Source organism: Poecile atricapillus, chromosome W (assembly GCF_030490865.1).
Source record: "Poecile atricapillus isolate bPoeAtr1 chromosome W, bPoeAtr1.hap1, whole genome shotgun sequence".
Taxonomy (NCBI): Eukaryota; Metazoa; Chordata; class Aves; order Passeriformes; family Paridae; genus Poecile; species Poecile atricapillus.
The window spans coordinates 7879387-7891710 of record NC_081288.1 but is presented as its reverse complement, the minus strand read 5'-3'; the positions used below and the strand labels follow the sequence as shown (position 1 = coordinate 7891710).

Sequence of the window (12324 nt, the reverse complement as noted above, 5' to 3'; positions counted from 1 at the left end):
GGAAATTAGCAACTCAAGAGGAATTTTTTTTTAACTTTTTAAAATTACATTGTGTATACAAACAAGGTGAAGAATTCATCAAAAGCCACTAAGGCAAACCTTTCCCTTCATAAACTTAGTACACACATCAACATGCAGTTCCCAGTAACCCTTCTCCAGAAGAACTAAATTCTGAGGGTTCAGTGCAAACTCTTCAGCTTTTTAACTATTTACATATTTTGTTTTGAATCTGTGCTTAAAAAGCCAACAGTGTGACTTGTTCTGCAAAGACAGTGTCTTGCTCATGCACAGAGTAAAAATTCTGGGAAAAATACTTGTAAAACTGGGGTATCTCTCAGGGTATCAATCCACATGGAAATACCATGAAGTCCAGCCTCAAGCTTCAGCCCAGGTGAGAAACGTAATACTATCAGTAAGACTCATATCTGACTGGAGTTAGGAATACAAATTAGCAGGGATGTAAGAGGAACAGGAATAAACACCTGCTCAAGTGCTATGTTAAATCACAGCCTTTTAGCAGCAACTCTCAAACTGTGCTGTGCATGCCCCTGCTAGCTGAACAACTTTGCTCCTTGGCAGCCCTGCATTAATACATGTGTGCACACAGAATTTGCAGATGCCCACTGACCTCAGGGGAGTTAGGAGCAGGTGCAGTTTTCACCTGCTTGGGATATCCAGCCTTACCAAAGACCGAGAGAATATCAAACTCAAACTCATTTAAGTTTTCTGTTATGAAAGAAAAATGTTAAAACTCCTGCTGATCACTTAAATTGCCCTAAAGTCTTATAAAATGTACAGCCTTAAAAAGGTCATTTTGTCTAATTGAGTCTGCAATTAGCAGGAAGATCCCTATCTCCCCCTGTTGTATCCTAGGAGCAGATTACACAAGTTAGAATACACTCAACAAGCACAGTTCAGTAGCAATAAATCAGGTCAAATTTTGCTCTCAGACTCCAGTAAAGCCCATTGCAATTGAGGACAGTCTATTTTCTGAAGTCAGCAGAGCTTTTCACATTTGTCATTTGGTGCAGGCTCACATAACTCACTTCAAAACTGAAGCACATTTCTGATTTCCAGGAAGTTGCTCCCACCTTAGTGGCAGCAGGTAAAGGTGCACTTTGCTAAGCAGAGCCACAGAATCACAGAATCATTAAGGTTGGAAAAGACCTCTAAAAGCATCAAGTCTGACCATTAACCCACCACTGTCAACTCCACCACTAAACCATGTCCCCAAGTGCCACATCTACATGGCTTTTCAACAGTTCCAAGGATGGTGATTCCACCACCTTCCTGGGCATCCTGTTCCAACAATTTGATCAAGTTCTTCTAGTTCTTCAAGTTCTTCTCTTTTCTTAAGAAATCTTCCTGATTAGAACTGGCATTTTGATGCTGACAATCATAATGACCCTATCAGCACTTTTTCCTCTTGAACACAGCAAATCCAATCCTTTAAAAATTCTCTATTATTTTCACTATTATTTCTTTATTATGCACACACCACTACAAAATGAGCAGATATTTATGAGATAAGGTACAACCTATTCTTGCCTAGGAGAGTGAAAAATAACTAATATTCTGTGGAGTAAGAGAGTTAATATTTTTTAAAAACATGAGGTCAAAATGTAAACCCTCTAAGGTCTTTTTGGGCAAAAATTCTGCTGAGATGAGAATATCAGTGTACCTGGGAACCCCAAGGGCACACTCTGAACCAGGTATTTGGGCTGGGGGAAGGGGAAGGGGAAGGGGAAGGGGAAGGGGAAGGGGAAGGGGAAGGGGAAGGGGAAGGGGAAGGGGAAGGGGAAGGGGAAGGGGAAGGGGAAGGGGAAGGGGAAGGGGAAGGGGAAGGGGAAGGGGAAGGGGAAGGGGAAGGGGAAGGGGAAGGCTCCAAATTCAGATTCTGGAGTGTAAAACATGCAGCATATGGTCAGGCTGGCAGAAGAAATGGTGGCCACAGAAACAGACTGCAGTGCAGTGTCAGCAGGAGCACCATGCCAAGCACTGCTTCCACTGCCAAATCCCAAAAAGCCCCCATCAGACACTGCCTACAGCCTCACACCAAATCAGAGGGCTCCCAGAGATGCCAGCCATAAGGGGGTGCAGGCAAGGGCTTAGCCCTAAAGCAAACTGCTCCCTTGGACTGCCATCAATATTTTCCATTTAAAAAGCCAAGCAACTGCCCTAATGGCAGTGATCCTTACCAGCTGAACTCCCTTCCTGCTATCAGACTCATGAAGGGATCAAGAGGGAGATCTGTGGTAATTAAAAATGAAGGAGATCAAATTAGTAAAGCACATTCCCAACTGTCAGGAGTGATTCAGAGGTCTGGATTCTGCTGAAGGAGGCTCTCTGTCTGCCACCCCCACCTCCATGTATGTACCCAACCCCCAGAACAGTACTGGGGAGATGACTGGAGGGGACATCTTAAATGGGAAGCAGAGGAGAGCCAGAGTAGCTCTAGGAGTAATAAATATTACCTTTTCCCTAGCCAAAATCTTTTTGGACTTTTAATACATCTCTTCACAGGAACCCTTGCAACAATGACGTGGCAGCATCAAAAACGTGACTCAGCTCTGAACAGAAAGCTGAGAGAGGTGTCCAAGCAGTCTGGTGTGGCCATGCCATGGCCTGTCCCAGCCCCACGGGGTGACCACTGAGGTGCCCCAACACACTGAATGGGAATACACAGGCTGCAGGGTCTGAAGGTGGTGAGGACTGCAGCCCCCCAGAGCAAGGAGAACAGAAAAAAAATAGAGAAATACAGAATAATGAAATACAGAACAGGGCACCTTGTCCCAATGCTCTGCAACTGCAAAGCTGCTACTGCAGCTTCCCTCACATATCTGGGTCACTGCATAGCAGGACCTCCTACAGCACCACAAAAATCTCTCACATGAGCCTCCTTCTTCCTTCCCACCTACATGGGAGAGATGTGGAGGGCAGGAGGGTAGCAGGAGGGGAAGGTGGATCATTGTGCTGCTCTGTGCTCATGGAAAGAAAAAAGCATAAAAATCCTTCTTCTAGAAACCAGGTCATAAAGCAGTCAAAATATGACAGCCCTTTCTACTATACACTCCATGACTGCTTCTCAGAGGACACTGTCTTCTCTGCAGGTAAACTTTGCTGATTAAGTTTTTGAAGACTCAAAAACAGGGCAGAATCCTGGCGGGTTTCAGAGCCTACAGCAGCTGCAGGGAATGCTGAGGCTGTGCTCAGCAGGTCACAGTCAGCTGTGATTTACAGGTCACTGTGTGTTTCAAAATGCAGCAGAGCACAGAGATTTCCAACCTAATTTTAAATGGTTTCATTCAAATGAAAAGCAGTAAAACACAGCAACCTGAAAACGAGCACATCTCAAGACACTGACTGAGCTCTGATGCCACAGTTCAGTTGTCCCAGATATGGGAAGCACCTGAGCTAACACATTTTTAGCAATCTCGAGTGTCTTTCCACTCCGCTGGAGGCCACAGTCTAGACATATTTACAGAGCAGGAGACATTCAACATATTGTTATACTGTCTTTCAAATTTCTAGTTCAGGCACAACTTAAAGAGAGAGACTGCTGAGCATTTGGAAGAAGGAGAGGTTGGCACAGTATTCTCAGGATTCAAAATTAATGACAGCCTGCACATCACTTCTCTTTTCAGGGAGCAGTAAAGATCAGTGGCAGATATTATCAAGTGGCAGCATTTCTGAGTAGATGAAAACAACTGCAAACATTGTGAAGTCAGCAGTGATGGCAGATGTGTTCCAAAAACTCACTTTCTCATACAAATTCCCCCATACCATTGTGTCTACTGAGGGCTCTACAAAACTCAAGGAGACAAAAAAAAACAAAAAGCCCTAAGAGCTCATGCTGCTTTACAACTGCAATTGCTATACAAGTGCAACCCTCTCTTAAAAGCAGAGACATAGCTGGCCACAAGGTATCTCAGGACTAAAAGATGCTGAACAAAACTTCTGAAGATAAAAGACCTCTGGAAGGAGGAAATCGGAAGCTGGAAATTATCCTACCCAGAGTGATTTTACTGTAGGCCCTGATCCTGCGGGTTGAAGGACCAAAGAGGGACCCAAGGGGACTGCAGGAGTCTACCAAATGCCAAAACGAGCCCCAGTTCGTATGTCCTGGCATAGGGTAGGGCCTGTGATGTAGGAGAATCTGAATAAATTCATAGAATGTCCAGAAAGACTCATCTCAGAGATGGCAGAGTTCTGGCATTTCTTGATAGACCTTGGGATAAAATGGCCTAAGAGAGAAGGAAGGCATATCAAAAAGCCATTAATGTGAGTTGTGTGCAATGCCTGGCCAAGCCTGCAGCACAAATCCACTAAGAACACGAGTTGTAGAAGCCTCAGAAGATACAGAACCTTTTGTTTTCCTTAGGCTGCAGAAATTCATGCTTTTAGTGTAAGATGTCCTTGGTACAGCTGCTGTATTGTCAGATGAGACAGAAGACAACAGCTTAGAGAATATGACAAGACAGGAAGGAGATATCAGTCAGCATTTTCAACACAACTCATCATCAACAACAGACCCCCACGTGCAAACTCTAGAGATTTGTAGGGAAGTCATTTTTCAAAAGCTGCCTCTCCCAGTTTATCCCACCCACTGGAGAATGGATTGTCAGCCAAACTCTACACTGGGTAAAATACTTTACAGTAAAAACCAGTACATTAACCAAGCTGAATGTGAAAGGTGTTCCCTACAAATTCCTACAGTGCCTGACTGCTGTTGACAGATTCATGTTTTCAGGCTGAAAGATTGGTTGTTCTTTAAGCAAAAGGTGAAAGACTAAGAGATGAGAAAACCTAAAATTACTTTTGCCATCTGAACATAGCCAGACAGCCCCTGAAGCCAGTTAATTTACTACAGACAGAAAAAAAAAAGAACTCCAAGAGCCCAGGGAGATGAGATCTGAGGGGTCCAGTAAAAAAGTCAAATATCTGATTGCTTCTCAAACCAGCTAAATTGCCATGGGATTTAACAGTAACACTACAAGAAGGGGATGAGTCTTCCAGTGAATTTAACAGAATCCTGTATTTTGGTGTATAATATCCGAGCCCATCTACTGGGAAAAGCTTTTACCTTGTCTAGCAGGGGCCAGATATTGAGAAGCCAGATTCATCTATCGTTATAAACCAGCTGAATTCTCATTGGAATTGATTTAAGACCAGAAACTGGCACAAACAATAGAAGATGAAGAGGGAAGTGAACCATTTGTCAAAATCTGTAGCAGAAAGTTGAGGATAGTGTAATGCTGCTGGACTTAAGCCATTTATCACAAGACTTAAGAAATAATGTACATCAAAAAAAATGAGTTATACCTGTGTCCTCCAGGGTACACCAAAAGTGGTTGTGCAGCAGAAGAAATAAAACTATCTGCTCCTTTATAGTGCAGGCAGCAAAAAGTGATGGGCTTGAAGTATAAGAAGGGAGATTCAACAGCAGAAAAATCTTCAACAGGAGGGAAAATGAAAAGAACTAAATATATGAGCAAATGTCTGGAGAGCTTCTGGGCTCTACATCACAAGAGGTGCCTGAAAACAGTCCAGCCAAACATCAGCCATGAATGACAGTCATTTCCACTACAGCTATTTGGGCTGGAGGATGAATTATGGGATTACCTGAGGTGCTTCTCAGGCCTGTATTTCTGTAATTGAAAAAGCACATCCTAGGGATATAGAGATTCCACATTTAAAACCTTGGAAACTAAATCCAAATACCAGGAACGACACATTCGCAAATGATGCTTGCAAGCAGTCAGAAACCTTCCAGTGATCAACAATGCTACAGAAAACATTTATGTACCTCACACTGGAACACAGAGAAATGAAAATAAACCTTTAGAGGAGGAGAGTCAGAAGCGAGTAAATCTGACATCTGCTGCAATAGAACTGAAAAGATGTGGCCGTTGTTCATCCTGTTTGTCAGATACAATAATTTATACCCCCTGGTATAAATTAATGCTAGGATTTTTTATGGAGAGAATTGCTAGAGCAAGGAAGAGTGATGGGAAAGAGCATTCAGACTGGGAAGCTACAAAACAGTGAGGATGTGTTTGCAGAGCAGCAGTTCGTTTATATCCCCAGATGCAAAGAAGTGTTTCAACATTAAAAAAAAATGCAGAACCAAGCGATATGAAAACACTCCAAGTTGTTAAAAAATAAATGCATAAATAAATAAAATGCAGGAGCTTCATCATAAAAAATAACTCAGGCAAATAAGACATTTACCATTCCTTATGCATTCAGCTTATGAATAGCTAAATAATGAAAGTAATGAGAATGTGGACACTATGCAAACATAGTTTGACCACTGCTGGTCACTGTTTTAGCCAATACAGCTAAAAATGAACTGGAGAGCTGCAGAACTGGAGAGCAGGGCAGCTCAAGACAAGCAACCACATCTCTTCAGGGGGTACTGTCATAGAGGTGCCTCATCTGTGAATGAGCATAAAAGGGATACCTGTAGCAGACAGTGACTTGCACGGATACACTGCAAAGACAATCCTTGCTCCACAGAAAGTTGGGAAGGAGGGGAAGGAGAACTCAGGGAAACTCAGGATATCAGTGATAGACCTGGCAAGCCCTACAAATGTAAATAGCACAAAAAGCCAGTAACAGTCTGTAAAATAAAAAGTTGCAACGTACTGCATTCCTTCCCTCTCACGGGGTCAGGTAGTCCAGAGCACTCCACTGACGGATTCGGGACAGCCACCCTCCATCTGGAGCCACTGCTGTCGCACTCCGTGTACTCGAAGTGGTAATCTGTCTGCAAGCAATTACAAAGAATTTCAGTTTCATCACAACATTTGCATATTAAACTCATTAATCAAGACTGGGATTAGCAAGCTCAGTTGTAATTAAACCGGAGAGGAAGTAGCTGGCGTGGAACATACTGTGCAGCTTTGATGATTGCTGTGTATCATCAGAGAGCAAGCACAGCTCCCATCAGATGCCGTGCAGCACAAATGCTGGGGCAGAAGGTGGGATTTGCAAAAGCACTTGATAGACAGGATGCAGATTCCACCAGATTTATTTTTTTCCCAGTCTCTTAGAGCAGGATTGATCAAAAATTTCTGTCCATCACCGTATCTGATCTACAGCAGTCAACAAGGCTTCCTCTTTGATCAATGGAGCAAGCCATCCTCGGAGCCCAAGTCATCCCATGATAGACTGGATGTGTAAGGTGGATGGAATGATTCCTTCTGCAAGTGCCTTCCCCTCTTTTGTCAGTTTCAGAGGAATCCCAGGAAAATTTGGGCAGACAAATCTGGTATTGGGATACCTCTGAAAATATCATCCAAGGTCAGCTCTGAGAAGTACCTCAAGGCAGAATGATGGTGTGAGGGGAGACCAGTCCCATGGTCTCTGTGGCTGAGATAAGCCCTGGCAGACTCAGTGAAAAAGAGTAAGAGACTTCCTAGCATTGGCTAGGAAAAAATATTAGCTATTTGTCTTATTAATAGTATTGATTCAGATCCCACATAAAATCTAGACTCACATTTAATTACATTTTTAGTTTTGTGTTTATATCTCTGTTTTCAAATTCATAGCCCAGAAGTTTATGATTAAAATAAACCTCAGCAACATCTCATTTTTCAACCAGTCTGGGTGGAGCTGGCAGAAATGGTGAATAACTTTCTTCAGAGGGAACAGACCCATGTTCATATTACATGCCCTGGCAAGCTCCATAAGATGATTCCATAAAAGATGGTTCCAAAGCCACCTCCAGCCCCCTCTGCAGTTAATCAAGGTAAAACATTGGGCATGGGCTATTTTAGACACCTATTGCAGAGGAGGCAAAGAGATAACACATCCTAGAAACACTTCTTTTCTCCCCACTGGCTACAGATGGATACTAGCCACTTAATCTGGGTGGACTCTTCTCCATTGCCTCAGGGGAACCTCACCTCCAGCACTGCACATCCCTTCCTGGCCCATAAAAATACCACCAAAGAGCATGGTACCGAGCAAAATTAGCCACAGGCTCGATGTTTAAGGAGCTTTGGGGCAGCCTGGTGTGGTGATCCATAAAGTCTGATTGGCCCCTTTCAATTTATCTGTCTCCAGGCAGGACTGGCCACGAACCAGGGAGGGAAGGCAGTGGCTGTGTCACTGTCACTAGAGCAAAGCCCACCCAAGAGGCAGCAGAAATCTGCCTTCCTGCCGCCACTGCAGACGTCAGGCTCTAATTCCACTGCCCCAGGAGGAGCTACTCTGTGCACACAGGGGTTATTTTGGGGAAATCTTCTCCTGTTCTCGCAACTGCCACTGTACATGATGGAGCAGAAAGAAGGGGGATCAGGTGGGTAAGAGCTGATCCATGCTGGCTCTGATATAGATTAGTTAACTCCTGCAAATGTTCAGCTGACTCGCATGGAGAAGACTTGCAATTCTCCTCATTTACCTGCAGAAAAACACAATACTGAGTTTAATGCTTCTCCTACTGTTACCATAGCTCTCCAGAGATATTCAAATATTAATAAAGTTCTACCTAGACATCATTATAGCCTTTTCTATTTTGCATCCAGGTGCAAATAATAATCTGATTTCTCTGGAATTAATATTTTCATGGCTCAATAATTATCTCTGTTGCTCAATAAATGGTTTAGAAACCTAACTTGCAGCACAGTTTTGTCTCAAAGAAGCCAAACCCAGTTCAGCACGTGAAATACGATACAACACACTGCCAACTCTACAAATATACTTAATTGTAATATGTATTTTCCCCTTTCATCTCATTATGCAATCTTTCAGGAATGCTTTAAGAAAACAGTCCTGAATCATCTCAGTATGAAATCTGCCTATAAGGCAACCATAATACACAAATGTAATAGATTAATCTCCTAGTTCATATAACATAAGAAAAAAAATTATCTATTAAATTAAATACGCAAGAGTGGAGTGAAGCAAAGAAAAGGATATTGAAGTGCTCTGACTCTGACTTACTTTCAGATCCATTTTCTATTTAATATCAGATTAAAAAAATTACAGAGAGCAGTTCGGTGTTGGCAATCCAGGTTGCTCTCATAGTCACCCTCTCAAAGCATATTTTAGTGATGTTGAGCCAGCAATCCAATCCCTCTGCAGCCAAAGTGGGTCCCAAAAGTGGGGCAGCTGTGAGGAATGCATCATGCAGTGCAGAAACTTCCCCTCTAATGGCTGAATAACTGTCAATTATCAACAGGGATTCAAAATTCAGGACACTAACAAGAATTGTAAAGAATAAAAGGCTTCTGCTCTCCTTCCATGTTCAGGCAGATGAGCCAAGTTTCCATCCCTCCAGCAGAAACTTCTCCAGCTTTAACCAGTCAAGTGAGGTTTCTGGAGAGATGGACCCGTCATTCCCTCTGATCACCCCATCCCTGTGTGCAGCTGTGTCCACAGAGGAGTCACAAAATTGAAAAGTTTGTACAGCAGAACAAGAGTTCTGAGTGGTCTCTTCCCATTACTTTTCCCTGTACTATGCTCAGTTCCCTTGTGCAAGAATGGTTGGGGTGGGGTTTTTGTTTGTTTGTTTTCTATCCGACTTTCAACTCAGCTTTATATCTGAAAACACCTCTATGAACATGGCTGGTTATCTGATAAATGACTGTATTGAGGACTCTTCAAATCAACTTTTGGCTTTGGTTGCATACATACACACAGCTCCAAAAACCTCTGCCAGCTACCAGTGCTACTCTCTTAGAATCAAAGAACCACTGAATCCCAGAATGATTTAAATTGGAGCATTAAAGATCGTCCAGTTCCAACCCTCCTGCAAAGAATCTGCCAAAAAGAAATTGCCCAGAGAAACTGTAGATACCTCATCCATGGAAGTGTTTGAGGTGAGGTTGGATGGGGCTTTAAGCAGCCTGGGATAGTGGAAGATATCCCTGCCCGTGGCACAGGGTTTGGCATGAGATCTTTAAGGTCCCTTCCCAACACAAACCATTCTCTGATTCAATGATTCTATGAAACAAACACTGAGGGCCCAGTTGTGTCCATCTTTTATTGGCAGAATTTTGTGACCAGAACATCTGTTCTGCATCACAGACACGGCACCAGCAGCTCACAACTTCAGCTTTAAACTAACCAGTGTGGCTACTTACGGTGTGTGAATGTAACTGCAGAAACTGGTGGTTCAGCTACATGATCCAGCACCTCAAACTGGTTTAGCAGCCATGGTGATGTCCTCAGCCCCCAGCGTAGCTCAGGTCCATCCCTAAGAGCTGGGAGCACACCTTGGCTGCAGCACCCACACCTTCCATCACACACAATGTTGGCAGGCTCTGGAAATTGCCCATTAATGCTGCTTACTGGGCTCAGCACTTCTAATCTGCCTCAGGAATGTCAACCTCCAAATATAGAAGGCCGACTATGAAGCCACCTCAGCACCACGGGACACTTACAACACTTTTGTTTCTTGTGGAAAAATGCCATTATATTGGGATTTCCCCATAGAATCATAGAATGGCTTATATTGGAAGGAACATTAAAAATTGTCTACTTCCAACCCCATGACAGAAAAATTTCTTCACCCACCAGTTCTCTGAAGTGAGTTTCATGGCAAACCCATTGCCAGATGTTATCTGTTGCCAGCTGCTACTCTGGCTTTGCTTTCAATGTTTTTTCCCACTATCATCCACTCATACAGTATCTTTACATTTGGCCAGAGGCCTGTTTTAATTTTAACTGTAATTCTGACTCTGTTTTATTACTTTCCTGCACACGGCCTTCATATTCTAAATATGTCCCTCGCCCAGTTCAGCTATAATTTCTTATAGCATTTCCTATTTTACTGATCATAATTCCTAGGGTTTAGCAAAATCAGTTTGAATTCCAGACCCAAAGAGGAAGTTTCCACTGGAAAGTGTCTCTCAGGAAAAAATAAACAACATCCCACACAGGGTTAAACTTGGGAAAAAATGCAATTTTCTAAATGGAAAATTGATGCTGTTCCAAGAAATCGCTCAGGATCAATGTGTAGTCCTCAGCATTAAATTTCAAATGAAAGGTTAATAGTAACCTGAAAAATGCTACCAAAAATAGGCATCTGCGTTTGCTTTACCCTGTGCTGATTTTTGCTTTATTGTTCTTGGAGAATTAGTGAAATCACATCAGCAGTACCATGCAAAGCTGTAATGAGAAACTCTCTGACCTACACATGCTCTCTTTGAAGGACACCCTGCACAAAAAAGAAGCATGATGAGACATGATGGCAAAGAGTTGGTGCACTGGTCACAGCTCTGCCAGGGGGAGGAAAACACAACAGAATTTTTCCAGCATCCTATGCTCCAAACCCATCAATATGGGATCAATGGTGTGGGCCTGGCACCCTCACACACATCCAGTGCAAGGCTCCAGCAGAGATGTCCTGACTCCCTGGGGCACCCACATCTCCTGCCCTGCAGCCCTTCCCCAGCTCCCAGCCCACCAGGAGCTGGCTGAGCAACACCTCAGCACGGTGTGTCCCACCCTGTGTCCCCAGCAGCCCCACTGCCCCCATCTCGTGCAATTCTTGTCTTCACTTTAAGTGGTACCAAGTGGCCCTCCCTGCCCAGCTCCCCAGGCCCAGTGCATGACGTTAGATGTTTCCAGACCTCTCCATCTGAGCTAGACATCTCACAGTCCCCCACAACAGTTGACTGACACAGGCATTTCCAGGGCACAGATCTCTATCTTAAAGTAAATGCCTATTTCAGGACATTTCTGAAACTCTCCAAGGATTGTTTTCTTCTCCACTGACTTTGGAAGAAGAGCTTTCTTCCAGACAAACCCCATAGCAATGAGTTTTGTCCATGACAAAGAGCAACACCCTCTTCAGTGCCTTTCCTATTTTTCTGCACCAATTTCTTCATTCCTGCCTTTCACATAGATGGGAGATGCCTTGCACACCTTCCACTTAATTAGAATCAAAGAGCAGAGAGGACACAAGCCCTTGCAACCAGTTTCACATGCACTGAACGCTCAGTTTGGGCAGAAAACACTGGATGAAGCCCAGAAGCAAGAGCATTTACCATATCTGTCATGAAGCACAATAGCAAAAGACTCCTGCAATTTAACAGCTTGAGCTGCTCCTGTGGTTTTCCAACCACAGACATCATTGAGCCAAATTAAAAACAGAAAAAAAAAACAAAACAAAACAAAACAAAAAAAAACCCAACCCCTCCTATGTTACCTGGCCAATATTACTAACCAGCAATTCTCAAGAGGTCTGACACTTACTCCTTCCCTAAACATGGATTTCTTCTTCCACTGATACTCTGCTTAACCTGATTAGCTGCACACAATGCTATTAAAAGATACTCATTGCCAAAAGGGGCATCCATAATCTTTACAGAC

The 12324-nt window shown here is 43.3% G+C and overlaps 1 protein-coding gene across 2 annotated transcripts in view; it reads right to left on the bottom strand.

Annotated features, from left to right (window-relative positions):
- Positions 1–12324, bottom strand: part of LOC131592411 (endosome/lysosome-associated apoptosis and autophagy regulator family member 2-like) — a 93306-nt gene that overhangs the window by 38218 nt on the left and 42764 nt on the right. For both annotated transcript variants that reach the window (XM_058863904.1, XM_058863905.1), the window contains exon 2: positions 6649–6769. In XM_058863904.1, coding sequence (XP_058719887.1) covers positions 6649–6769 — 121 coding nt within the window. The remainder of the gene's footprint in view (positions 1–6648; positions 6770–12324) is intronic.